The sequence below is a fragment of the Prunus dulcis genome, chromosome 3 (genome assembly GCF_902201215.1).
Source record: "Prunus dulcis chromosome 3, ALMONDv2, whole genome shotgun sequence".
Taxonomy (NCBI): Eukaryota; Viridiplantae; Streptophyta; class Magnoliopsida; order Rosales; family Rosaceae; genus Prunus; species Prunus dulcis.
The window spans coordinates 22,640,772-22,667,625 of record NC_047652.1 but is presented as its reverse complement, the minus strand read 5'-3'; the positions used below and the strand labels follow the sequence as shown (position 1 = coordinate 22,667,625).

Sequence of the window (26,854 nt, the reverse complement as noted above, 5' to 3'; positions counted from 1 at the left end):
AGACCTCTCATGATGCCTGGTTAAGTCTTACAGATCGGTACGCCACTGTCTCTAGAGCTCGAATCAATCAACTTAGGACTGAGCTCCAAACAGCTCAGAAAGGTGGAGACTCCATTGATAAATTCCTCCTTCGTCTCAAGCACATTAAGGATCAGTTGGCGATCGCTAGCGTTCCGGTATCGGATGATGATCTCATGATTTCAGTGCTCAATGGCCTTCCTTCTGAGTATGACATGATAAAGACTGTCCTTGTGGCTCGTGAAACATCAATATCTTTCAAGGATTTTCGTACTCAACTTCTTGCTGCAGAACAAGCTGCTGAGGCTCGAGTTTCTTCTATTCATTCACCAATGGTAGCAATGGTTAGTCGGACATCACCTGTTATTCCTAATCCTGGTGCTGGTATTCTTCCTACACCTCCATCTGCATCTTTTTCCTCTCATGGTGGTCACTCTGTGCAAACTCGTTCCTCTGGTCCTATTTCTCATACTGGCCGAGGAAATTTTACTGGCATTCGCTCTTTCCCTCGTGGTGGTGGTTTTCAAGCCTCACGCTCATCTTCTCCCGGATACTTCAAAACTGGCGTTGTCCCTGAATGCCAAATCTGTCAAAAACATGGACATACAGCGGTGAACTGTTACCACAGGAACTCTTCCTCACAACATTCAGCATCTTCCTCCGTTATTGAGTGCCAAATCTGTGGCAAACGTGGTCATGGTGCCCTTGACTGTTATCATCGCTCAAACTATGTCTACCAAGGCTCTCCTCCTCCTGCTACACTCACAGCCATGACAGCTCAAGCACCTTTCTCTAATGAGTCTGTCTGGATTGCTGACAGTGGGGCGAGTCATCACATGGTGCCAAGTGTTACTCATTTGGACTCTGCCTCTCCATGTACTACTACAGATCGCGTTACCGTTGGAAATGGGGCAGGTTTGCCTATTGAGCATATTGGTCATGCGCATGTTTCTAGTGCTTCTTCTACATTACAACTGTAATAACCCAAAACAAATATCCAAAAATTAGTATTAATTTCGTCTAGGAGAAAGACGATTTTGTCCTCACCTCTTTTAAGTGGGGGAAAAGTTGACTTTTTGACCGAGAAGGAATTTGGCAATTCCACCTACGCCGTTGCTTAGAGAACGACGAAACGAGTTCGTGGACACGGAGTAGACCCGAATCGGAGTTGTAACGAAGGAGTTATGGTCAAAAGAGTCTCAGTGGCATAACCGTAAATATTTTGAAGTTAGATTTATAAAAATAATAAAATAAAATAAAATAAAAAGGGAAGGCACGTGGTATCCAGGCACTTTCTTTTTATCTGCTTCTGCTCCTTTTCTTCGTCATTTTCCAATCACCATACCCGTTCATCATCATCATCTTTTTCTTTAGAAAACCCAATCTCGTGGATGCTATTCATTACTCTAGAAGTCCGATTTCGAAAGCTCAAATCAGAAAACTTCCTTCATCAAAGTTGTTCGTCTGCTCGAATACTATAACATATCCAAAACTGAGCATCATCAGATCAGTCTAGCTACCTCAAACCGGCTATGACATTTCTGTGGTCATCCATGGCTGGTGAGTTTCTGCAGCTCGGTTTTCAACAGTTTTATTTAATCTCCAGTGCTCGATTGACAAAACGTCCTTCTCCAAGGTTGTTCCTCAGTTTGAGAACTATAACATATCCAAAAATAGTGGCAATCCAACAAGTGTAGCTTTCTCGGCAGTGGTACAACTGAAACAAGCTTTTGTTAGTTTTCAAGTGTTGTTTGAGTTGGTTATTAGCTTCACCCAGGATTTCGAACCAATATTAAGTTGCCAGCAAGAAGTAAAATAGAATTGGAAAGCTGTTAAATTTCTTCTGGGTGTTGCTGTTGTTTGATTTTGCTGTTTTCCGTTTTGGTTGAGAGCTAAAGCGAGTGGAAAGAACCTTTGCATATTGCAGCTTGTGTTTAGTGGTGGTATTAAGTTTGCTTCGAAACTTGCAATTTGAAACTATAGCTTCTCAGAGCACCTCCCCTGCTCTTCTTGTTTGATTTGCTTTGAAGACAATCCTATTGCTCGAATGTTTTCAGTTGGTACTTGTCATCACAATTATTGCTTGTCTTGTATAAAACATCATGTGTGATATGCCCTGAGCAGGAGTTTAGTTTTGCTTTTGGTCCCGTGTGGTCTTATGTGCTGTTGTACAAATTGCTGGCTCATTATATTAATGTTCTGTTGCTTAAGCACGAAAAGTTTGGTGTAGCTGTGGGTAAGATCAAGGACATGGGATTTAATTTGGAAAATGTGAATAGGCTGAAATTATAAAGTGGAGAGCTAAGGGTGGTGTTTTTGGTAATAGTTGTTAAGCTCCCTCCCTTACAGAGGAAATTATACAAGAGATTTCTTGATGTGCATGGATTTGCTAATGACAAGGTTTACAATGAAAAGATAAGGAAGAGAAGTTTTGTTTTGGGATAAATCTCCATGCTGCTAATCGTGTAATCATAGTTGATGGTTCTTGGACTCCGTCACACGATCTTCAGGCTATATACCGTGCTTGCAGGCATCAGAGGCCAAACTGAACCCCAGGAAGGACTTTCAAGAGGTCCAGCTAGCTCGGACCAGGGGTGAGTGGACCTTTCTTTTCTAAATGATTTTATGCAAATAAATTGCATTCTTTGATCTTGAATAAGTATTCCTGCAAATCTTGAGCATGTTTTATACTGCTAAATACTTTGAGTTATATACATTATTGAGGTTATATTAGCAGCAGACCTTGAGCTTTATATAACAAAATAGCAGTAGCATTACGACTACAATTAAATTATCAGATTTCAGAGAATTATCAGATAAGTATTTTCAAACATAGCTAGTGCAGATTTATCAGAATACTGAGATATCAGATTTTATCCAAGATACTTATTTTAGACCACCATGAATTATAGAAAGCAGAGTTTGAGTTTTCTATCAGATAAAAAGGGCAGCACAGTTATAGACTGATTACGGATTCAGTTATTTCTCAGATTTTTCATAAATATTATTATATTTTTGTATGACATTTTCTCAGCAGTTTATATGTTTTTAAACCAATGTGGGTACCCAGTTACAGAAACAGGTTGCCATCAGATAAAACGATGTCTACGGACATCCCAGTTGCCTCGGTTTATGTTGCCTTCGGATATGATGATGTCTACAGACATCCAGTTTACTAACAGTTCTGTCAGTGCACTTGACATTTGCCTCATGAGTTTTGGGGACGCCCGGACCATGAGTGCCAGGATTGCGGATCAGGCTGACTACGGTCCCCTGATACCTGCCAGGATTGCGGCTCGGATACACTATGTGTCGCCGAGACCTGCCAGGGGAATTGACGGACTAACAGAGGAATTGACGGATACCAGGAATTGACGGAAGAAAAAGGGTACACCCAGTTGGTAACTTTAGAGGAATTTCAGTGCAATTATGCAAATATTGATTACAGTGATTTTTCTCGATATTTCTTTGGTATTGAGCATATCTTACATCTTGCAATTATGCAAATGTTGATTTCAGTGATTTTACTTGAGTTTCCTAATATCGAGCAGCATTTACATCTGAGTAAATATATAACTGTATATGTATGTTTACTTAAATGCTTTGGACTTATCATAACTCAAGTACAGTTTACAGATTCAATTTTTTTTTATGAATATTATGTTTTTACAGTGGGGGTTATTATGTTCATATACAGTTTTCCAGAACTTTATTTTTTTGGTCCACTCACACTTTGAAATGTTTTGCGCCCCCCAGGCAGTCGAGCGCACAGGAATCCACCACCAGGCCTACTTCCAGCTTCTACGCTACTTCCGAGATGTAGGATTTATTGTGAATTACTTAAAGTCATGTAATTAATTAGTAACTGCTCTGATATCTGGTTATATTAGATAACCAGAATTGACGAATACTCAGTTACCCTATTCTGACAGTTGTTGTGGAGTTATCAGTTTCTTTGACAGGTGGAGAATCTGGGTTTAGTCAAAATACAGGGGAGACTCTGCTGAATTTTCAGCAAGAGTCTAAGTAAAACTGTAACGGTATTTATTAGCAGAAAGGGTAAAGAGGTCATTGTGCCCGACATTTGCCAGGTGTCGGACACGCACAGGGCTTGGCTCGAATTCCAAAGCGGAAATTGGGTCGGGTCCTGTCAACAACTGCCGAATGTGTTTCATGTCCCTCAACTCACTGTTAAACTACTCTCTGTGCATCAACTATGCCACGATAATAATTGTTCTATCCTATTTGATCAATATGGTTTTTGCATACAGGACCAGTTCTCCAAGAGAGTGCTTCTCAAGGGCAGGAGCAGTAATGGATTGTATCCAATTCCCAGTGCATCCCAGCTCTCTTCTCCGTCTCCGGCTGTAGCATATCTTGGTCAGCAAATAAAGTCTTCAATATGGCACAGTAGGTTAGGACATCCTACTAATGACATTGTTCATACTATGCTCAAGTCTGCCAATTTACCTATTCTAGTAGATTCCCCAATGCATGTGTGTCCTCACTGTTTGAGTGGTAAAATGCACCGATTACCATTCTCATCTACCCATGTTAAGGCTTCTTTTCCTTTTCAGAGGGTTCACAGTGATGTATGGGGCCCTTCTCCTTGTAAATCCACAGATGGTTATCAATATGTGGTGATTTTCATTGATGAATACACTGGTTTCACATGGTTGTATCCCTTGTTTGCTAAATCTGAGGTGTTTACAAAGTTTACTCATCTTTATGCTTATGTTGAGAATCAGTTTTCTACCTCCATTAAGTGTTTGCAGAGTGATGGGGGTGGGGAGTATATGAGTAATCAATTCAAGGATTTTCTCCTTACTCACGGAGTTATTCATCAAGTTTCGTGTCCTTATACTCCTCAGCAAAATGGTCTTGCTGAGAGAAAGAATAGACATTTGGTTGAAACTATGATTACTTTGTTAGCTGCAGCTTGTCTTCCTCAACAGTTTTGGTTTCATGCAATTGCACATGCGGTGTTTCTGATCAATCGAATGCCCAGTAAAGTTTTAGCTCATCAATCCCCATATTTTCGGCTTTTCCATACAATGCCAGATATTCAGCATCTTCGAATATTTGGAACTGCTGTTTATCCTTGTTTGAGAGCCACAAATTCCAATAAACTTCAACCTCGATCTACTTTATGTGTGTTTCTTGGATATATGACGGGATACAAAGGCATTCTTTGTTACAATGTTCTTACTGGAAAGATGGTTATATCTAGAAATGTGGTTCATGATGAAACTGTGTATCCTTTTCAACCTGTTATAACATCAAAGTCTGTTACTTGTTCAATCTCAGCTAGTAATTCTTCTTCTGCACCAGTTCTAGTTCCCTCAGTCTTAGCTTCCCCGAGTCTTCCTCTTCCCACAGATCCTGACATCTCATCTCCTTTAAATCCTCTTGATACATCCTCTGCCCAGGTTTCTTTGCCTGTTATGTCTGAGCATCAATTCGAGGTGTTATTACCACCAGGTTCAAGGCCTGCCTCTCCAAGTATAAATTCAGAATCTTCTTCCTCCACACCTTTACCTGCAGCAAACTCTCATCCTATGCAGACTAGATCTAAATCTGGGATACACACACCAAACCCCTTTTTCGACTATCATTGTTATAGCACTAGTTTGCCGGATGCTTTAGAGGAGCCTACTAGTTATCGAGTCGCTTCTTATTCCTCAGAATGGACTAAGGCCATGCAAGATGAAATCGATGCTCTTCATATGCAAGGAACTTGGGACTTGGTGCCTCCTCCAGTGAATAAGAATGTGGTAGGTAGTAAGTGGATCTATAAGATAAAGAGGAATTCAGATGGGACTGTAGCCAGGTACAAAGCAAGGTTGGTGGCTCAAGGTTTTAGTCAGGAGCCTGGATTTGACTACTCAGAAACTTTTAGTCCAGTTGTGCGCCACTCTACTGTCCGAATTATTTTTAGCTTGGCAGCCATGCATGGGTGGAAGTTAAGGCAATTGGACATTAAAAATGCATTTCTTCATGGAGATTTGGATGAGGAAGTGTATATGAAACAACCTCAAGGGTTTGAAGATCCTGAGCAGCCTCAATCTGTTTGTAAATTAAGGAAATCTCTGTATGGTTTAAAACAAGCACCACGAGCATGGAATGCTAAGTTCACAGGATACCTTCCAGCCCTTGGTTTCAAAATGTCTCAATCAGATCCGAGTTTGTTTGTTAAACACACTGGATCAGATGTTCTAGCTTTACTTTTATATGTCGATGATATTATCTTAACGGGTTCAAGTGATGCTCTCATTCAAGAGGTTATTGATGATTTGTCCTCAGTGTTTGAATTGAAAGATCTGGGGTTGTTGACTTACTTCTTAGGTCTACAAATTTCTTATCCCAGCTCAGGTGGTATCTTTGTGAATCAGTATAAGTATGCCAAGGAGTTGTTAGCTAAAGCAGGCATGACTCAATGTAAAGCTTGTTCCACTCCCTGTAAACCATATTCCCAGGTACTTAGCACAGATGGTGAATTGTTAAAAGATCCAACGTTGTATCGTCGTTTAGTAGGAGCATTGCAGTACCTTACTTTTACAAGGCCTGATATTGCCTTTGCTGTGAACTCTGTCTGCCAATACATGACAGCACCTACAGATTCTCACTTCTTTCAGGTTAAGCGTATCTTGAGATACCTACAAGGTACTCTGCAATATGGCATCAAATTTTCCCCTGGACCTATGCAACTTAGCGCTTTTAGCGACGCAGATTGGGCTGGAGATGCTTCTACACGCAGGTCAACTACAGGCTTTGTAGTATTTCTTGGAAATAATCCAATTTCTTGGCAGTCCAGGAAGCAAGGCTCGGTTTCTCGCAGCTCTACGGAAGCCGAGTATCGAGCATTAGCCAATACAGCAGCTGATGTTGTTTGGATTCGTCAAGTGTTGGCTGATATGCATGAGGTTCTGCCTGAGCCTCCCTTACTACACTGTGACAATCTCTCTGCCTTAGCTTTGAGCTCAAATCCAGTGTTTCATTCATGAATCAAACACTTAGATATTGATTTTCACTTCATCCGAGAACGTGTCCAGCGTAAAGATTTTCATGTGCAGTATATACCAACCGATGATCAAGTTGCTGATGTGTTCACAAAGGGATTACATGGTCCTGTATTCTCAAAGCATTGTATCAATCTCAGACTGGGTCGCCCAGCTGAGATTGAGGGGGGATGTTTGGCTAAAGGTTAGTCAGCTGGGAAGGTTGTTAGCTGACGTGTCATTATGGTTACATTGTTAGTATAACCCACGTGATTTCTGCTGTAGTATAAAGTCTGTAATCCCATGTGTATTGTATTCATGAAATAAGAAATACAAACAGCAAAAGTAATAATTTCTCTAAATTCCTCTCTATGAATATTCTAGAACTCTCTGTCTTCTTCTTCCTTCAGCTTTGTTAGCAGTCACTACTGTGAATGGAACAATACCAAACAGTCAAATGACAGCCCTGGATAAAATATCATATGGTTTCTCAGTCATGTGTTAGCTGTTAGATGTGGACAAAAGTGTGGGAAGGCACAAGCAATCAAGGGGAAAACAAACGATGCTTTTGTCATACTGGTGGAATCCGAATTAGGAAGATTAAGGCTATCATATGCAGACATGTTACATGTCTCTATCTAAATAAATGAGAGCATTTAACATGTTCAGAATTACCAAAAAAACCAACTAGTTTTTTGTCTTGTGGTAGTTGTTAATTATAATGGTTCAAAAGCCTCAAGATCGACTCACATGAATAAGGAGACTATATATATTTGTGATAATTTTATATTTAGTTGTGGCGAACCCCATTGCAGTGTCGAATAACTTTGTTGTAAGAGCATCCACAGTTGGGGGGGGGTTGTAAATCCACTTTTACATTCTTTTTACACCTTCAGGGGGTGTAAATACGTTGTTTGCTCCAATGGGAAATGATGTAAATCCAAATATGCATATTCGATTTGTTTGTGATAATTCTTTTGTGTGTGTTTTTTTTGTATGTTTTTACTTTTTAAAATTAATTTTGCCCATGTTAGATTTATTTTATTTTTCGAAATAAATGGATCTTTAAAAATTTAAATTTGGAGAACATATGATTTTACCTACAAACTAACATAAAAATATCTCTGTAGAAATCTGGGCCATTGGAAGTGCAATGCAAATTGCATGAAATCTAGGCCTTCCATTTTGAATTCCAATCATTCTCTTTCCCTTTTTCTCTTATGGGTCCAGCCTGCAAAGGATGTAAAAAAAGATGCAAATATGCATATATTTTTACATCTCCATGGTTGTGATGTATTTTTACAACCATTTACATCTTCTCATTGGAGATGATTCCAGCGACAAAATGTGTATATTTAACATACACCCCCTTATACACCCTCCCATTGTGGATGCTCTAAGGACATTGGTGGTTGAAAATTATCTTTGTAAGTTAGTCAAAATAAAATTACCAAGGAAAATAGAACGATTGGGCCCTAAGAGTCAGGCCTAGGTAGCCACAGCTCGGGCTTGGACTCTTTTTTTGTGTGCCAAACGGGCTGGCTCATGGGTAAGGTTATGGTTGGCGGGCTAAATGCCAACATATCGTAAGAAAAACACTTTCTCTGGGATTCCATCAGTCGACCTAATGCCAAGGGCCATTGATGGCAACGTGTAGCATTTGAGTAAATTCACTGTACTCAGTGACCACTGGGCACTCACTTGACCGACGTTTCTCTCATTCGAATTTCAAAATTCAACAGCTACAAGGTAGGATCTTCAAGCTCCACAGTCACTATTTATATCCTTTTAAATACTAGGGTTTCATTGTCGTCATTTGTAGAAACTAAAATTCGGTTAACTTTTACATTTTGGCTTTCCTTTTATATTTGCAGTGCTGGGTCTTGAAAGTTAGACACTGAAGCTTCAATGGCGGAAGAGGGTGATGCTTTTTATGTGGTTCGGAAGGGGGATATCATTGGCGTATATAAAAACTTAAGGGATTGTCAAAACCAAGCCGGTTCTTCGGTAAATTTTTACCACCTTATTATCTATGTTATAACGTTTGAGCTTGATTCTTTTCTGGTTTTGGCCCATTCTTGATTAATCTTTGGAGCACCAAGCTTAATTTTCTATTGGGTTTTCTTGATTGTGTTAGAACAACCGTTCCCTTTATTGTTCTTTTATCATTTTTCTCGTGGACAACGTTAATACTGAAACTTAAGACTAATTTCTTATGTGCAACTGAAATTTCTTCCTACATTGATTGGTTGTGGTGTACATTCTGAAAAAAGTTTGTGCTTTCTGGTGGTAGGCTACCTTCCCTATTTGCGAATCTCTAATTGTAGCTTTCGTGTCCGCAAACGTTAAGAGTAAAATTAGCTTCCATTAGGTTGTATATGCGCCCATCTGTTGCTAACTCATTGGTAACGAGGGGTTTTTTGCTTCTATTTTCGTGCTACTGGAAAATGCTTCAGAATATTTATGAGGTTTGTTTTCTTTTTAGGTATGCAATCCTTCTATAAGTGTGTTCAAAGGCCACGGTTTGCCTAGAGAGGCTGAGGAGTACCTTGTCTCGCATGGGCTTAAGAATGCTTCTTATACTATCTGTGCCAATGATGTGAAAGATGATCTTTTTGGAATAATTGCTGCTTGTCCTTACCAGGTTTGTTGATGTCATGTTTTAAAAAGGCTCTTTGGGGTTCTCTGTTCTTCTCCATGGCATGTGGCATGAAAATAGTTTTTGTATCATAGACGATCTTATATTTAGTTACTGATCGTCTAATTGTGCATGTTTATAAACTTTCAGCAGCCCGATTCTTCTATAGTAGAATCAGCTGTCAATGACTCAGCACCAAATAGATTTCAGGAGATGGCCGGGTCTACTTCATTCCCAACCTCACTGACTCAGAGAAGGCATTTCAAATCTGATGATCATATTGAAACTCTATCTGTTTCTTATAGTGGTGTAAGTTTCTGTTTCTCACAACCACTGATATATAACGTGCATAATATATTTGATTACTGATTGTCTAATTGTGCATGTTCATAAATTCCGGCAGCCAGATTCTTCTACAGTAGAATCAGCTGTCAAGGACTACTCGCCACCAAAGAGATTGCAGGATATGGTTGGGACTACTTCATTCCCAACCTCTCAGAGAAAGCATTTCAAATATGATAATCCTATTGAAACTCTAGCAGTTCCTTCTAGTGGTGTAAGTTTCTAGTTCTCACAACCACTGATATGTTATGTTATGTTATGTCTATCTATCTGTCTAATCTCATTGTTATGGGTATGTGAAGTAAAGTTACATATTTATGCCTGATCTATGTCTTTTTCCAGCATTCCTGTATACTTGAGTTCGATGGTGCTTCAAAAGGAAATCCTGGACAATCTGGTGCAGGAGCTGTGCTACGAGCTGAAGATGGAAGCACTGTATGCAGTTCATTGAGATAATTGTGGTTCTTTTAGGGCGTATTTTCTTGTCAAATGTAGCTGTTAACCGTTCATTTGTAACATGGGGTTTTATAGGTCTACCGGTTACGTGAAGGGGTGGGCATTGCAACAAATAATGTTGCTGAATATCGAGCTGTAATTTTGGGATTGAAATATGCTCTTGAAAAAGGATATAAACACATTCGTGTTAAAGGAGACTCTAAACTTGTCTGCATGCAGGTTCGTATATGTTACAGCACTTGAGTTTTTTCACTCTTTCCCTTTCCCTCCCTTTTGTTATCTGTATCCTTGAAAATTCATTTCATATTTTTTTTTTGTTTATTAAGTCTTACAAGCTCTTTGATGTAACAGATTCAGGGTCTCTGGAAAACCAAAAATGAGAATATGGCTGTGCTGTGCCAAGTGGCCAGGGAGCTCAAGGAAAAGTTTATGTCATTTGATATCAATCATGTTCTTAGGGTATGTACAGTTGTGTTCTGGAAGAAATTTTTGTATGTAATACTTGAATAATAAATCTTCAAGACTCCAAGAACTTAATTTGATGAGAGTATGAGAATGGATCAAAAATTGAACTCTGTTTGATTCTGTTAATTGGACAATGGTAATTTTATCAAAATCTGCTACGGTGGCCCCATAATGAGATAATCTGCTATTGCTGCAGGATTACAATTCTGACGCTGATGTTCAAGCAAACCGAGCAATAAATCTTCAAGGTCAGTGTCAGCTCTGTTGAATTCTTGTGATTTTCATAGTCTATACTTGGTTTTCCATTTATGAGAACTGCTTGGATCTCATGCTTGAACAGATGGACAAGTTGAAGTGGATTGGAACGGGAAGTAAGCTCAAATGATGGAAAGGGAGACATTGTTTTGTAGGCTGAGAGAATTGGAACCAGGACTTGTTCAAACGTATGCTTTCAGATTCTGTTGGTTAAGATGTGTTGAAATGCACTGCTTTTGAACTTCTGATGGAGCAAGAGCTCCTTAATATGTACATCCCAATTCCTAATTTCAACTCTGGTCTGTGTTAAATTCTCAGTGATCATTTTGAAACCCAAACTTTGTAATTTCCAGCTGTTAAAATTGGTTTAGAGAATCTGCATTCAAACTAAGTTGCTTGTTAATTTACACATGTAATAATGGTTGATGAGAAGAAGAAAATCAAGTGGACGGCTCTGATTAATTTCAAAACTTTTAAGACAAATGTAGCTCCGTAAATGGATAGGGCGCAAAAGGCCCAAAAGGCCCAATTTAATGCGCTTTGCATCATCTCGCACAAACCAACTACACTCGTTCTTCTCAGACCAGTGGCTGGATATTGCTTTGGTGGGAGAACAGAGAAGTCAGAAAGATTGAAAGATAAAACTCACCCAAAACAAATGGCCACGGTTTCAGTCTCAGCATTCTCATCTCTGGCCTCGCTCCGTACACGCAATCATTCCCATTCCCTTGCAATTCCCATTCCTTCTCCAACCCTTTCGTTCCGAAACGTTTCCACCTCTTTCCAGCGTTTAACGCACAAGGACCAGAGGTCCCGTATACCCACAATTATACGGGCAGTCGAAGAGGAAACCCTAATTCCAGTTGAAGAAGAAGAGCAAAAACAAGAAGAACCCGCCAGCAGCGAGCAACAGGAACAGCCCGTTTCGGTCCCCGTTTCGCCCTCCGACACTCTAACCATGCTCTTTCAGGTACCCAGCTACCAATTTTGGCCCAAGTTTGCAACTTTGTGTTTAAATTCTGTATCTTTACATTTTCTGGAGTCCATGTTATTCATGCGCTACAAATTTCCATGAAATTGTTGTTCCTTTTTTTTTTCCTTCTGAAGTTTAGCAATTTATGCATATGCTTCTTTGTTTTCTGATTATGAGGAAATTTGTTAATGACAAGTTTTTAGCTTTAGTATTAAATGTGACATTTCTTTTGCATAATATTTCAAGGCAGATGGAACAATGAGTGACGCCGCTATCCCTTCAGTAACCAAAGCCTTAGAGGTACATTTTCATTTTTAGATATGTGGATGTTTGAAATTGTGAATCAATGTTGGATTGGTGTTCATAATTTGTTCCTCATTCATGCATTCTTGTCACAGGAAACTCAAGGTATTACCAACTTAAAAGTTGAAGTTGTTGAGGGTATTGCAACTGTTGAGGTGCGTATAAAAGAAACTTTCTTAACTGGGTAGTAACAAATAGCAAAATATATGTAATCCATTAGAAGTAAAGTTTATCAGCTGCTGAATGCTTGATCTTACTCAATTTGCCACCTACTTTGCTTTGTTCACAACTTATGTTTTTGGATGTTCCTTGATTTTACTTATTTTCCTATGTGCTTTGATCGCATCTTATCGCTTTTGGGTGTTTTTGATTCTGTGAGATACATTTAGGTTGTGATGAGAAGCATTTTTTGTTTGTTTTTCCAGTTGACAAAACAAACAACAGTACAAGCTACTGGGGTGGCTTCCAGTTTGGTTGAGACCATACAGAGTTCAGGATTTAAGCTACAAACATTGAATTTGAGCTTTGACGAAGAAGAGGAAATTGCTGTATAGAGCTTGTGTGCTGGTCTAGGATAAACGAAAGTGGAGAGGAAAAAGGCTGAGAAATATAATGTTGAAGCTCTGTTTCCTTGGATTCATCATTCATGGTTTGTATTTTGTAGTTATATAGGCTGCCTCTACCAAGTTTTGGTGAAGTTGAACTTTAGACAGACATAGTGGATAAACAATTTTACTGTCCTCGTTGAGATGGTTTTTGTGAGGTGGTTGTACTTCTACTTTGTGAATTTGCATGATGCTAATTCTGTTTTATACCTAATCTTATTAGCAGCGCCATGACTTAGATGCCACTAGGTCAACCTCATATATATTTTTTTAACTCCAGTTCCGGCCCCATGTATATGACCTGGTTAGGTTTTTCTAATTAGATCACGCAGCCTGGCCAGATATTGCTGGCCTAGGCCCACCCGTTATTAAAAAAATATATACACAAGTGTCTTATATCTCAACTACCTTTGGAAGAGAAATTATATAGTGAGGGTATTATATATGGACTTCTCATATGGACTTTTATATTAGTCACATGATCATTTAACTAAGGATAATGCTTTCCTCCTTGTCTATAAGGAGAAACTCCTCCTTACCTACTGATGTGATGTGGTTTAGCTATAATCTGACATGTGTCTCTCATATAATGAATCATGTGACTAATATGAAAGTCCGCATGATACATATATGTCACCCTTACTATAAAACAACTCACCTTAAAATGAGATATAATACACTTGTGTATATTTTTGTTATTTTAATACAATCGAAAGTTGTTTAAATTGATCTAAGAAGAGAGAGATTGGAATTTAGGTACAAGGAGGCGGACTCAGATCTGACCGACTGATATGTTGTGTGTAGATATTAACATGATTAGCTAAGTTTGGTGTGTGAAAGAAAGTAACCACAAGGACGACTTGCTGTTGTCCACTTCTTTCTGACCCATGACCCTTATAAGCTTGGTGTGTGGAAGAAAGTAACCACATGGGGAGAGAGAGCTTAGCAGGCTTTACTGAGATGAATCTGATAGATACTGGCCCAATGACCTAAAATATGATCCGTACATATTTGTATTTTTCTGTTCATATGGGGCCTAAAGCCTAGTCTGTGCTGCAGTGGAGTTATCATATCATTGCCCCAATGGCGCCGAGACATGATGGGTCTTTTGGCGTTTCTCCATGGACTGGTGAAGAAGTTGGTGAGAAGCAAGCTACCAATGTCATTCTGATTCTGAAATCCGAATGGTTGAATGAATTTGCTTAGATAAAATCCAACGGCAGAGGATTAACAGCAATCCACCCACTCTGTCAATAATTATTTTTGGGAAGGGTGATATAAAGTTATCCCCTTTGCCAAATGAAAAAGGAAAAGTAAATTGTCCCTACTTAATTTAACTGGGGCATGTCTCACTTTTACTGTACTCAAATTCGAATCAGACTGGACTCTAGTGTTTTTGTTCAAACCAGGGGGCCTTTGCTTCACTTGTGCCAGTTCATATATGCACCTACGTCAAAACCCAATTTCGATAAATTTGTATTTATTTGTATGTGCAGATATATTATCGGTAATTTGAATAACACATATCACAATGTTATTAACAAGAATATAAAAATTCTTACTTACATATGAAGAAGAGAAGTATTTTTCATATATTTTTATAGGCAGCTTGATTAGCACATATATTAAGATTAAGATGAGCTGAGGGCCCTAGCTGAAAAGAAAGCCTGAAAACTGTGATTTTAATAGGATCTTTCTCTGACATATCCATACCAAACACGTTACTGTGAAATCATAGTGTTGCTCTCAAGTGTTGTAAATTTGTTAATGCCTTTCAAATTACTTAATATTCATATATTTGTTGTTCTGAAATGAAACGCCTGGCAGAGAGTTATATATGTATATATATATATATATATATATATATGGATCATATAGGGTTAGGTCCATCTAGGCATAGCATACTGATACAGCAGACATGTCATTGATATCACATGCATGCAGCAGCTTCCTATATTTAACTAATAAGAATATGAGAAACAGAACCAGCAGTAAGTTCTTATGGAACCAACCAGTTATAATCTATATAACTTCCTAGATTTGCTCAATCAATTGTACTCTCATAGATCTGTCAATTGCATCGTCGGATCCTTCCCAGGAACCAGCTGTACATTACCATATGAGTATTAATGTCAATACAAATAATCCCCGATTATCCCAAAATAATGCCTTTCTTAATTTGGGTCCATGGCTGCATTGATTCACTCATGTTTTGAGTAGAAAAGTTTATGGGGGAGGCAGAGGTGGATCCATTAAGGCGCAAGAAGGTGCAGCTGCACTTTTCTTCGTCGAAAAAATATTGTAAATGCTTTAAACTGCCCTTTTACTCAACTGATATATAGATTACCTTATTTTCATTTTCAACATTTAAGTAAATTAAGTAATATAAAAATAAATTAAAGTTGAGTAATATAAAAATAAATTAAAGTAAAAGGACAAAGACATTTACTTAAGTTTACAATGTAAATAAGAAAGTACCCCCCATTTGGATTCAAATAAAAATACTAGAAAATCAAATTCCTACCAAATTAAAATATGAAAAATCGGTTTGAGTGCAAAATACGATTTAGGCTAAAAATGATGGCTCATTAAGTCAATATATACTTCATACTAAAATCCCATAAAATCAAGTTTTCTTATTTGATGTGTAAAGAATAAAAGCCACCAAAAATTATATTGAAAAAATGATTATTCCGAAAAATTATTTTTCATACTTAATTAATTTTGCACATCCGCTAAAAAATTTCTGAGTTCGCCACTGTGTGGAGGAGTGAAGAAATCTACTTAGCAATTTACCCAGAACCCATATCGTCTTTATATTTTAACACAAAAGAATATAGGAAACAATTATAAAGACGGCGTAATCAAGTGATTAAGAGTAGTTACTCATATTATCGTTGGTATATCGTCTTCATATTTTATAACAAAAGAATCTATAAAACAATCACAAAGATAGTGTAATCAAGTAATTAAAAGTAGTTATTCATATTATCGCTGCTAAAAAAAAAAAGGGATCAAACAGATAGGGAAGCAATTAATGAATTTACGAGAGGAAACGTAGCTTTGGCTACAAGTTAATATTTTATGAGACAGACCTCGTGTGGAGGAAATTAATTTATTGTGAGGGGGTGGGGGTGACACAGAGTCTGATGAGATGAGTGAGAAAGAGTGTAGATATAAGATAATAATAGTTTAGTGGACAGTCTCATAGGGGCAGGTGGGTCGAAGTCTCAAGACAGATTTTTGGACAGCAAGCCATAACTTATGTCTCACACACTGATCTGCTCATTTCATCAAAAGCAGCTGGCATGCATATCGGCAGCTTGTAGAAATATCTCTTTTTAGTTCTTTTTCAACACTATTTATACCACATCCCTGCTTCTGCTACAAATCATCTGTCTTTTCCTTCTTAGCTCTTCAGGCTTGACATTTCCAGCTGTTCCGCAATGGCTGCTTCCAAAGCAATTCTCCTTCTACTTGCTGCTCTTCTCTTTGTTACTACAAGGGTAATTATTATTTCCATCCCAATGTATTAGCATTTTTTATTGTTTAGTTTCCCATATCTTGGGTGTGTCTAAATTGGTTTGAAATCCTTTTTTTTTTTAGGCTTCTTCTTCATCACTTGAGCACCATGAAGAACTGAAGTTAAAGGTACTATTTTTTTTTACTTAAAACAGTGTGGTAAAGTTGAGTTTATATCTGGAAGTAACAAAAAGCTTTAATCTTGACAGTGTTTTTGACCTTCAATGTGGTAAATTTAATTAATTTCAGGCTGCTTATTCCAAAGTCCTAGTACCTGCACCAGCTCCTCCTAAGCTTCCAATAGTCAAGGCACCGGCTCCACCACCCCTGGTCAAGGCACCGGCTCCACCACCCCTGGTCAAGGCTCCAGCTCCACCTGTTCCAGTGATCAAGGCTCCAGCTCCACCACCTGTTCCAGTGATCAAGCCACCCAGTCCATCACCAGTTCCAGTGATCAAGCCGCCCACTCCACCACCAGCTCCAGTTGTCAAGCCACCCACTCCACCAACTCCTGTCAGTCCTCTGCCCCCAGTGAAGCCACCCACTTACCCACCACTGCCCCCAGTCAAATCCAAAGAGGGTAAATATTTTCTCACCACCGTACCATAGAGAAGTGAATTTTTCATGCCTTTTTATGCAGTAAAAAAAATGCTAATCTTGATTAATTTTTCACGGTGTTTCTGCTAACTACTTAATTTGGTTTTTTTGTGTGAATAATTTTGTGATGGGGGCAGATTGCATCCCTTTGTGTGACAAGAGGTGCCAATTGCACTCAAGGAAGAGAGTCTGCATGAGAGCTTGCATGACATGCTGTGACCGCTGCAGATGTGTTCCTCCCGGAACTTTTGGCAACCGGGAAAGATGTGGCAAGTGCTACACTGATATGGTCACCCATGGGAACAGAAGCAAGTGCCCTTGAACACAACTTTCTCTCGCTCTGTTTTTTGGAATTTTAAGGCGTGCCATGTTTGCTTAATACTGTATGAGAGAGGAGAAGCGAGAAAATAATTGTTTTCTAGTGTCTTTTCTTGTTTCTTTCTACTGCTTCCTGCATGTATTGAATGGGCAATTACTACTACTAGTATGTATAATGTATGGCCTCGGCTCTTTTATTCAAATTTTCAATGTCATGTAGCAGATGTTAGTTAATATATATTATTGTACTTTTTAGCTCTTGGTGGGTACAACATTTATAGTGCCTGCTGTCTTTTACAGCTAGAAGAAGCATTATGGTTGACATTTTCACATCCTAGACTTGGAAATGTCGTAACAATAATCTGTCTTTTGTGAGAACAAAAGAACGGGTATCGCATTATTTTGATATTCTCGATTAATAACCTTATGATACGGGTATAGTATTATTTTGATATTCTTATCAATAACCTTATGACATCAACGGGGTAGTTGGTTCTCTAATTCTCCTTCATATGTGATTCCCCTGAACTTTGGTTCTCCAATTTTCCTTCATATGTGAATGTGAGATGTAAAAAATTTTCTTGATACTCAGTCTTGAAGAAATCCCACGGAGTTTTCCTTGTAATTTTGTTTATAGGCTTCAAAAAGAAAAATATCTATCTTAAATGCCAAAGTGAGGAGAATCCAAGGGCTTGGAGATGTGGGCCTCAAGGCATAGCCTAGTAACATTGCGACCTAATAATATTAATAGGTGGGCCCTAACATTTCCTTCATGCAGGGTGGGCCCTAGCATTTACTTCATGCACGATGGGCCTTTTCACCTGTGTTAATAGCCCAGTACCTAGAACAACAAAAATGGATGGATCTTTCTTTCTAGGTCCATATATTTTATTTTATTTTTTATAATATTTAAATTAATTTTGAGCAAGGTTCTTTGCAAGGCATGTGTTCCCACATGCATATATAAGATTATGAGGAACAGTATCAGTGGTATGCTTAGGGAAATAGTGGTGTTCTAAGCGTGTAAAAATTTCTCTCCCCACCCTTTTTAACACTATTTATACCCCATCTTAGTTCTCCTATACAAACATCATCTGCCTTCCTGTAGCTCTTACACTTTTCTACTACATTAATTCCTCTTGATATTCCACCTGCTGCTACGATCAATGGCTCTCAAAGCGTTCCTCCTCCTCTTCTTCGCTATTCTCCTAGTTACTACAATGGTAATTAGTTAATTATATACTAATAATTTGATTCTTCGTCGTCCTAGTAAATAGGCGAGAAAATAAAATTTGTTCCTTCCTCCTTGCAAAAATAAATCTGCATATTTACTTGTGTTAGGTGCTTTTGTAATTTTAATTTTCCTCTCGTTTGAACGATATTCTTGTTTTTTAAGGTTTCGTCTCAAGACGATCCTGAAGAAGAACTCAAGGCAAAGAGTAAAGTTAGAGTAAGTACATTGATTTATACACTTATTTAGTATCAGGACAGTGCTACCTGTTTAATTATTATACAACTTTGTACATGAATAGAAATTATTGAGAGAAAATTATAGATTTAATGTGGTTTCAGCCAACGACGCCAAAAGCAAAGACACCACCGAAAGGCAGGTCACCACCAGCACCAAAAGGTGGCAAGGGAGGCAAGACCAAGCCATTCCCCAAGTCGTCGCCTTCACCGGCACTGGACGAGCCTTATCCTCCATTTGACGAGCATAACGACGATGAGCTAACTCCACCACTTCCAGTAGCTAACAAGGTAAAGGTACACAATTTTATATAGATTTTTTTTTAAATAAAAAAGTTTTATGACAGTAATTATCATTTACCGTATGCTTAAGTTTTGATATTCTGGTTTCAGGTGGACGGTATGGTGAACCCGTTAAACAAATCAGTCTCGTCAATTGGCAATTGACCAACGAATGTTAGCCAGAACTGAGTATAAGTATATATGAGAAAGACGATAAAGTATATGTACTAAGACTCTTATTATAATTCAATAATATTTATCTATTTAATTGCTCAATGCTCAATGTCATGTACCGGATGATTTCTATATTTCAAAAATAATATGCTAATATTTAATGTATGCATATATGTCTTATTTCTTTTTTGAGATGAACGATTTCATCGAAAAATAGAAACAACATCACATATTTTCTTCGAATAAGGTATTATTAATATCAACGAGAATATCAAAGAGTATCCCGATATCAAAACGAGACACTTCATGAAAAGATAAAGCAAAACACGCTAGTCTATATGAGCCATTACATTAACTACTCAGAGAACATTTAATCGATAGAACGTATCATGCAACTTCCTAAGCAATAGTGTGCATTAATTCCTCAATCAAGCTTCCTTCATTAGACCAATTGATAGTAGAGCCACCGATTGCACGAATCAAACTTGCCGCGTGGAACTTTGAAAAGAAAAAATAAATGTTATACCAAGGCTGTAGAAAATAGAACAAACCATGGTTATACTATGGAAAAGCAAAATACAAATAGTGGTCATTTTAAATGGTTAATTACATCAGTAAACGAAAGAAAATGGCTTTTTTTTTTTTAAATTCTAAGGGAGCCGAAGCTCAGAAATAAAACTACATAAACAAATTTCTAGGTCTAGTAACCCCACTCAAATCTTTCAGTAGATAATGTCCAAACTCTTCAGGCACACCCTCCTTCGCAAGGCAATTTCCTTCCCTATGTTTATAAAAATACTGCAATACTTGGACCTAAACATTTTCTGACTCCTAGTCACCATACTATAATATCTAAATGGATGCTCTTCCTCCAACTATGAAGAAAGCATTTACACAGCAATTTGAGAATTAAATTCAATATTAAGTGGGAACCATTCCTTATGGGACGCGAAAGCAATTCCAAATTAAGAAAATGGCATTTTCGCTGCACTAATTCAGCCAAGTCAAAAAGGGCTCAAATTTGTTGGACTACGTCCATTACTTAATTTCTTAAAAATTCTATATTACAAAAGCGTCCTTCAACTTCAAAAACTCGAGTAAAAAATCCATAAAAAAATGTACGTATTCCTTGGGCAACCCAAAATCAATGGGACAGAATGAGTGACCCAATTCAATTCCTTATAAAACCATTTAAAAATTTCTTAACTTTTTATTTTACTTTTATTTTTTTAATGTAGGTACGTAATTCTTCACATGCTCACATTAGATGGCATGTGATACCACATGGAGTGCTTATGGATTTGATCCACAATACAATTAGCTTCCTCTTGCTGATCGATTAGATATGTAGTGTTCGTTGTTAAGTAGATTGTTGGATCCTTTCACTACTGACACTGCAAAATTGAAATATTATAATCGCATTACTTAAGAAGGGCACATCTCATAATTTGAATATCGATTAGATATATAGTGTTTGTTGTTAATTAGATTGTTGGATATCCTTTCACCAGCGCCATCTGCACTGCAAATTGAAATAATCGCATTACTTAATTTATAAGAAGCTCGTATCTCATAATTTGATTATCGATTAACAATTTTAACTTCAAGAGACTTGTAACTCAAGCACATATAATGTAAGATCATTTACCCGAAGTCTTTGTATACTTGATTTTTCTTCTTTCCAGTATTGTATATATTAACTCCGTTTTAGTTTGGTCCATGCGTGCCTGCCTTCTCAGTTTGAGTCGAACAGTTCATGTGGAGGGGTCTGAACGATCAGAGTAACAAGTGAAGTAGAGGAGCCACTCAGCCATATATTGACCCACAACCCCAAATTGTTTTTATATACTGTTAATGAGGCTAGCAAACCTAGGAACCTCAAATACACCCGGCTGAAGAGGAGGAAATGTAGCTAATTTGACTCCAAGATTTTTTCGATCGCGTGATCATTCGAAGGATGTTCATTTATTGGTTACACATACTGCGATGGGAATAGAGATGATAGTGGAATGCATGGCCACGGTCGTCCTTGGGGAAGGAGGGTCGAACTCAGAAGTCAGATGTTGGACAGCAACCCATGACTTTTAGTTATGCTTATGTCTCTTGTTCTGATGAATCAGCTTGTAAAAATTTCTCTCTCCATTACCTTTCGGCATGCCTGCACCGTGCACGTACGCTACATACATACATATATATATATACACACACTCTACTTGTTCTGCTAGCTAGAATGTTCATCTCACATCCTTAGCTAATATATCTACAATGGCTTTCAAAGCTATGCTTCTGCTTGCTACTATTCTCTTAGTTACTGCAAGGGTATAGAGTCTATGCCTCAAGTGTTGTCGACGGTTGGGTGTGTTTAAATTCACTGATACCGATCCTGTCTTTGTAGGTTTCCTCAGATGATCATCCAGAGAAAAACGCAAAGTTTTGGGGGGTATGATCCTTCTTTCCAATATTGTATATTAACTTGATATCACTTTGCACATCCTTCGACTATAGCTAGTGACTAAAATTTGAAAGCAGTACTGTTATCCCCTCTGGTATTATTTTACACATGACACGATACATACATACAGCTATTTCATTGGGATCAAATTTGATCTCTAGTGCTAATTTCCACGGATTTGAGATGCTCAATTATGTATTGAACTCATGATCTATACAGCTATTTCCTTGGGAGGATTGGGATGAACCACCATTGAATATCCCAATCCCAATACCGACACAATCTCCACCACCGCCACCACCTCCAGCCAAACCAGCGGCTCCGGTGAAGGCACCGGCTCCAGTTCCACCTCCAGCGAAAGCACCTGCACCAGCTCCTGTGTACCCAGTTAGGTCCATTCAAATTGAATAAATCTACGCACTACTTTGTCTAATGCATGGTACCAAATTACAGCTAGCTCAACACTGAGGAGTAGCTAATTGAACTCAAGAAGAGTAGCCAATCTACGCACTACTTAATTGTAGATACAATTATTTTTACCTTTAATTTTTGAATTATTGATAATGAATGCATGCTTATGCAGCCACCTTCGGCTCCGTCTCGGAAAAAGGACGGCGATGACTCCTTTTTCCCAGGAGGAGGCGTTATCCCACCGTTCGTTCCCGTTCCACCGGTCTTCCCAATTGTACCGCCTGTTCCAATATCGGGCGGCGGAACCCGGAGCCCGTGCACAACTGGTCCCCCTCCCAGCACCAAACCGTCACCCTCACCCGACACCAAAACTCCAAACAACTCCCGTCAATGCACGTGCGCTCCTCCAGTTCCAGTAGTGAAGAACCCTAACCCTAATCCTCAGATCAAGGCCCCGCCTGCTCCACCCTCTCCCATCACGTCCCCATCCACTCCACCATCACCACTTCCCAAAAGGGCAACGGCGCCGCCTTTACCTCCGAAGAATAAGGGACCGCCTCCACCACTACCGTCGGACGAGGAGGAGGGAGCACCGGAGGAGGCACCAGCTCCCTCGCCAAAACCTCTGGGGAAAGCACCACCTCCAATACCTCTAGCGAAAGCACCGCTGCCGCCTCCACCTCCGAAGATTAAGGCGGCACCAGCTTCCTCCTCAAAACCTTGTCCGAAAGCACCGCCTCCGAAACCTCTGGTGGACGCACCTGCTCCGAAACCTAATCGGGTGCCCAAAGCACCCCCTCCGAGGCCTAATCGGGTGCCCAAAGTACCAGCTGCACAACCTCCACAAAAAGGACCTAGGAGACCTAATGGGGAACGGAGAGCACCTGCTCCAAAAATGGATCGGTTGCGAAAAGCACCCGCCCCAGAACCGCTCCTGAATGAACCGGCTCCGATATTGTTACGCTGACATGTTCTTGAAATTTTGGAATCAAGTTTTTTCCTATTTTTCCCTCTCTTGAGTTCATGTCACGTACGCTGTACAAGTATGAGAGAGGCAAAAAAGAAAATAACAAAAATAAAAGGCTTTTCTCTCGTTGTTAATTTTGTAATCCATCGTATCCTCCTATCTATGCATATCATAAAATAAAATGGGCAATTCAATAGACCCCTTTGAGTATCCAATGATTTGGTGCTTCGTTTTAACAGAGAATATTCAGGCAAACATATAGTTAATATGGCGCCCAAGGATGTGCACGATTTAAAGTGGAAAGGATATGCATTTTGATTTGGATCCTCTCTCTTAACCTCATATGCAAAATACTGTTCAACATCCTTGATTTTTTTTTAGGAAATGAAAATCAATATGGGAATTTTTTTATTTTTTGGAGGAGTAGACTGCTTTTAATCATGAGCGCTTAAAAAAAGAAAAACAATCTTACAAGAGATGGAAACTCGAAAGCGAACACACTACAAGGGGAGGGGTGGTTTGTAAACCAAAATACGTTTTTACTAGACTAGGCCCCGTTAACAACAATATTTTTTTATAAAATATTTATATATAAAGTCAATTTCATAAAGATTGAAATCCACTACTATTTCTATATAAAATTAAATATAAATAATTCGGTATAAGTCCAATTCTTATGATAGAATTTGTGTGCAATCCATAAACGTATTGTTAGTAATTCAAGTCCTTTGATTTCAATGTCACATAGGATTACATTCCTTTTCTAATTTTATGATGTAATATAATATATATATATATATATATATATTTTTTTTTTCTTTTTAAATTTATTTTCATGTTCCAATTATGCCCTTTTAATTTATAGTGCAAACTCAAAATTGGACCTATATCGAAAGACCCCAATCAAATAATAGTTGAACATTAAAAATTGAACCAAATTTTGGGATGCGAGAGGAATACACATATATAAAATCGATTATTTGTGCAAATTCCACCGCCACAAGTTTGATACGAGTAATTGATTTGTATTTTGTATGTAAATCATTTTTTATTATAAAAAATACAAATCAATTACAATTTGAAACGAGTAATTGATTCCTTAATTCCTTAATATCTTTTCTAGACATGCGGCCAAGAACATCTCGTAAACTCGTTACATATGAGCAGCCTCACATGAATTTATTCATTAGAAAATACTATAATCTCGTAACACGAACTAAAAAAGGCGATCTTTTTATTAGATATATAAGTTATTACCAACCCAGGATGGTCAGACAGGCACAAAGCAATGAACCACGAAATTCATGAAACTTCAGCTTTTGGGTTACAAGTTTGGTGAGGCAGGCCTCGTGTGAAGGACATCATCAAAGGGATTGTAACACATACTCTAATGGCAAATGGATCTAAGAGTTTAGTTTGGTGCATGGGCACCGTCCTTGGAGAACTCTCAAGTCAGATTTTGGTCAGCAAGCCATTACTAATGTCTCAGTGATCGGATGAAGCTGTCACATGACACTTCAAAAATCTATCTCTATACCTAATTTCAACACTATTTATACCATGTTCTTGTTTCTAGCTAAATATATACATGTACAAAATGGATTTCAAAGCTATGCTTCTTCTGTTTGCCTCTGTTCTCTTAGTTTCTGCTGAGGTAATTAATTATGAATTTTCATTTTTATCTTTAATTCATCTTTATTATTTTTCCACAAAAGTTTTGAATTGGTTCATCTGTCTAGGTCTCATCAAATCATGGTCCTCATGATCAGGAACTCAACATAAAGGTATTACATATCTTTAATTATATCAACAACCATGCAAATATATTGAGTGTTAATTTTCTATAGTTTATTACTGTTCTATTGGGTATCGGTTCATCACATTAGTTTACGAACAGGATCGGCATGTACGCTACGGTAATTTACGTAAATGGAATCCACTATTCAGGGCACCACCATCGCCACGTCAAATGAATGAAGCGGCTCCTACCGGAGTACTTGTGGTCATGCCACTTAGTGCTTCCCGAGTTAAGACCAACAGGGGTAAGGACATGTCCAATTTCATGAAAAGATTAAATAGAAACGTGCTTTTGGGTTAATAACGTTAATTACTATGTGTGTTTTGCTGATTTGTTAATTTAATTTTTGGGCATGGAGATTGCGTCCCGTTGTGTGACAAGAGGTGCAAAATAGAAACAAATAAGATTATCTGCAGGAGATCATGCATGGCATGCTGTGATCGCTGCAAATGTGTTCCTCCGGGAGATTATGGTAGCAACATGAACAAATGTGGCAAATGCTACACCGGTATGAACTACCACGGACACAAGTGCCCTTGATTAATTAATCCTCAAATCAACTAATTAATTAAGCACGAGATCGATGTAATTAATAAGTACTGTGAGACTTGATTCACAGATGCCACAAAATAAATGGGTTATGTATTACTTAATTTCAACATCTATTTATTATATGGGCGATAGATAGGCCCAAAGTATTTAATTATATTGAGTCAATGGCTTGTATAATTAGTTAATCAAAGTCAATTCATGAAAATTGAAGTCTACATATTGCTATTTCTACATAAAATAATAAAGTTTTTATAATTATTTATTTGGATTTGATGGAACCCCTTGCCCAATGGGAAAGTAGATTGATTGATGCTGTTATTAGTTCAAGCAGAAATATTGAACGCAAAAAAACAAGGTGTGGCTATTCGTGATGAGCCTTCTTTGTAATTGTCACCTGCAAATCACATCACTACAGCTCATTCCCATCTGATCTGCTTTTGCTAATAATAATATCTGGACCCAAGTGCCTGTTTGCTGCCCAGAAGAACAAAACTCGAAACATAGAAACTGGCTTCAGTGAAATTGGCCAGTAATTACGTACAGAAAAGGACACAGAGAAAAAGCTAGCTTGGCTAGGGAATTTGGCTTTATAAATAGGTGAGAACCAACACAAGGAATTGCAAACCAGTCAATTGTTTACTTGGACAAGATCATAAATCATCACATATATATTTATAGAAATGGCTTTCCAGAACCAAAAGGTTGCAGCTATCATGGTGATTTGGGTTGCAATTGCTAGCTTGATGCTGGCTGTTTCAGCAGCAGTTGGCACTCCTGAAGCTGCTCCTAGCCCATCTGCAGCACCAACTCATGTCATTACATCAGTTCCGTCGATTCTGATTGGTGTTTTGGGCTTCATTATGTCTCTCTTTTAATTTGTCCCAAGCTATATGCTTCATGAAAGATTATCATGTTCGTGTTGCTGTTGTTGTTGGCTCTTCTGATCGATGTGTAACCGTATCTGAATGTTAGACATTCCATATATATGGTTTTCCCATATATTGTTGTAATATTCCATAGTAAATAAAGGTTGAATTAATTCTATCTTATACACAGCGGTTTTTGTTTTATTTATTTATATAAGCGATATTGAGAAAGAGAGATTTAAACACATAATCTCGAGTGTGTATGGATAACTCTTCTTAACTACTTGAGTTATAAGCCTCTTATATTGTACTCATAAGTTTGGAGACAAGTAGCATTAATCCTATTTTTCTTTCTTACTAAATTTAGCTAAAATAACCTTAAAAATCATGAAAAT

At 38.2% G+C, this 26,854-nt stretch overlaps 6 protein-coding genes across 10 annotated transcripts; all 6 read left to right on the top strand.

Moving 5' to 3' along the window:
* Positions 1-8,629: 8,629 nt before the first annotated feature.
* LOC117622937 lies at positions 8,630-11,510 on the top strand. 2 transcript variants are annotated; one of them, XM_034353754.1, is made up of 10 exons: positions 8,630-8,765; positions 8,891-9,023; positions 9,502-9,660; positions 9,805-9,963; positions 10,058-10,210; positions 10,339-10,431; positions 10,528-10,671; positions 10,804-10,911; positions 11,114-11,165; positions 11,258-11,510. In XM_034353754.1, the coding sequence occupies exons 2-10, from the start codon at positions 8,925-8,927 to the stop codon at positions 11,290-11,292; spliced, it is 1,002 nt and encodes a 333-aa protein (XP_034209645.1). In that variant the 5' UTR covers positions 8,630-8,765; positions 8,891-8,924; the 3' UTR covers positions 11,293-11,510. The 2 variants fall into 2 exon arrangements, with proteins under 2 accessions (XP_034209645.1, XP_034209647.1); XM_034353756.1 differs by having other exon boundaries at positions 8,640-8,765; positions 9,808-9,963.
* A 143-nt stretch (positions 11,511-11,653) lies between these two features.
* On the top strand, positions 11,654-13,260 carry LOC117622938. 2 transcript variants are annotated; one of them, XM_034353757.1, is made up of 4 exons: positions 11,654-12,142; positions 12,392-12,445; positions 12,544-12,603; positions 12,874-13,260. In XM_034353757.1, the coding sequence occupies exons 1-4, from the start codon at positions 11,669-11,671 to the stop codon at positions 13,000-13,002; spliced, it is 717 nt and encodes a 238-aa protein (XP_034209648.1). In that variant the 5' UTR covers positions 11,654-11,668; the 3' UTR covers positions 13,003-13,260. The 2 variants fall into 2 exon arrangements, with proteins under 2 accessions (XP_034209648.1, XP_034209649.1); XM_034353758.1 differs by having other exon boundaries at positions 12,544-12,553; positions 12,874-12,986.
* A 3,013-nt stretch (positions 13,261-16,273) lies between these two features.
* Positions 16,274-17,724, top strand: LOC117622368 (gibberellin-regulated protein 14-like). The gene is made up of 4 exons (XM_034353019.1): positions 16,274-16,559; positions 16,660-16,704; positions 16,825-17,155; positions 17,310-17,724. Exons 1-4 carry the CDS (start codon positions 16,500-16,502, stop codon positions 17,492-17,494), a joined length of 621 nt encoding a protein of 206 aa, XP_034208910.1. The 5' UTR covers positions 16,274-16,499; the 3' UTR covers positions 17,495-17,724.
* Positions 17,725-18,572: 848 nt separating this feature from the next.
* On the top strand, positions 18,573-19,515 carry LOC117620539. Of its 2 annotated transcripts, none has more exons than XM_034350629.1 (4): positions 18,573-18,713; positions 18,887-18,940; positions 19,063-19,254; positions 19,351-19,515. In XM_034350629.1, the coding sequence occupies exons 1-4, from the start codon at positions 18,657-18,659 to the stop codon at positions 19,402-19,404; spliced, it is 357 nt and encodes a 118-aa protein (XP_034206520.1). In that variant the 5' UTR covers positions 18,573-18,656; the 3' UTR covers positions 19,405-19,515. The 2 variants fall into 2 exon arrangements, with proteins under 2 accessions (XP_034206520.1, XP_034206521.1); XM_034350630.1 differs by having other exon boundaries at positions 18,575-18,713; positions 19,063-19,248.
* Positions 19,516-21,623: 2,108 nt separating this feature from the next.
* Positions 21,624-23,458, top strand: LOC117620645 (vegetative cell wall protein gp1-like). 2 transcript variants are annotated; one of them, XM_034350777.1, is made up of 4 exons: positions 21,624-21,732; positions 21,809-21,853; positions 22,085-22,252; positions 22,449-23,458. In XM_034350777.1, the coding sequence occupies exons 1-4, from the start codon at positions 21,679-21,681 to the stop codon at positions 23,241-23,243; spliced, it is 1,062 nt and encodes a 353-aa protein (XP_034206668.1). In that variant the 5' UTR covers positions 21,624-21,678; the 3' UTR covers positions 23,244-23,458. The 2 variants fall into 2 exon arrangements, with proteins under 2 accessions (XP_034206668.1, XP_034206669.1); XM_034350778.1 differs by lacking the exon at positions 22,085-22,252.
* Positions 23,459-24,807: 1,349 nt separating this feature from the next.
* LOC117620588 (gibberellin-regulated protein 14-like) lies at positions 24,808-25,851 on the top strand. The gene is made up of 4 exons (XM_034350698.1): positions 24,808-24,897; positions 24,983-25,027; positions 25,141-25,285; positions 25,400-25,851. Exons 1-4 carry the CDS (start codon positions 24,832-24,834, stop codon positions 25,579-25,581), a joined length of 438 nt encoding a protein of 145 aa, XP_034206589.1. The 5' UTR covers positions 24,808-24,831; the 3' UTR covers positions 25,582-25,851.
* Positions 25,852-26,854: the final 1,003 nt, after the last annotated feature.

Coding starts and splice junctions, on each gene's coding strand:
- LOC117620588 (XM_034350698.1), top strand. CDS start 24,832: ATGTACAAAATGGATTTCAAAGCTATGCTTCTTCTGTTTGCCTCTGTT. Junction 25,028..25,140: donor ATCAGGAACTCAACATAAAG/GTATTACATATC, acceptor GTTTACGAACAG/GATCGGCATGTACGCTACGG. Junction 25,286..25,399: donor CCGAGTTAAGACCAACAGGG/GTAAGGACATGT, acceptor TTGGGCATGGAG/ATTGCGTCCCGTTGTGTGAC.
- LOC117622937 (XM_034353754.1), top strand. CDS start 8,925: ATGGCGGAAGAGGGTGATGCTTTTTATGTGGTTCGGAAGGGGGATATC. Junction 10,672..10,803: donor CTAAACTTGTCTGCATGCAG/GTTCGTATATGT, acceptor TTGATGTAACAG/ATTCAGGGTCTCTGGAAAAC. Junction 10,912..11,113: donor ATATCAATCATGTTCTTAGG/GTATGTACAGTT, acceptor CTATTGCTGCAG/GATTACAATTCTGACGCTGA.
- LOC117620645 (XM_034350777.1), top strand. CDS start 21,679: ATGGCTTTCAAAGCTATGCTTCTGCTTGCTACTATTCTCTTAGTTACT. Junction 21,733..21,808: donor TTCTCTTAGTTACTGCAAGG/GTATAGAGTCTA, acceptor CTGTCTTTGTAG/GTTTCCTCAGATGATCATCC. Junction 22,253..22,448: donor CACCAGCTCCTGTGTACCCA/GTTAGGTCCATT, acceptor ATGCTTATGCAG/CCACCTTCGGCTCCGTCTCG.
- LOC117622938 (XM_034353757.1), top strand. CDS start 11,669: ATGGATAGGGCGCAAAAGGCCCAAAAGGCCCAATTTAATGCGCTTTGC. Junction 12,143..12,391: donor CTCTAACCATGCTCTTTCAG/GTACCCAGCTAC, acceptor TAATATTTCAAG/GCAGATGGAACAATGAGTGA. Junction 12,604..12,873: donor AGGGTATTGCAACTGTTGAG/GTGCGTATAAAA, acceptor TTGTTTTTCCAG/TTGACAAAACAAACAACAGT.
- LOC117620539 (XM_034350629.1), top strand. CDS start 18,657: ATGGCTCTCAAAGCGTTCCTCCTCCTCTTCTTCGCTATTCTCCTAGTT. Junction 18,941..19,062: donor AGGCAAAGAGTAAAGTTAGA/GTAAGTACATTG, acceptor ATGTGGTTTCAG/CCAACGACGCCAAAAGCAAA. Junction 19,255..19,350: donor CAGTAGCTAACAAGGTAAAG/GTACACAATTTT, acceptor TTCTGGTTTCAG/GTGGACGGTATGGTGAACCC.
- LOC117622368 (XM_034353019.1), top strand. CDS start 16,500: ATGGCTGCTTCCAAAGCAATTCTCCTTCTACTTGCTGCTCTTCTCTTT. Junction 16,560..16,659: donor TTCTCTTTGTTACTACAAGG/GTAATTATTATT, acceptor TTTTTTTTTTAG/GCTTCTTCTTCATCACTTGA. Junction 17,156..17,309: donor CCCAGTCAAATCCAAAGAGG/GTAAATATTTTC, acceptor TGATGGGGGCAG/ATTGCATCCCTTTGTGTGAC.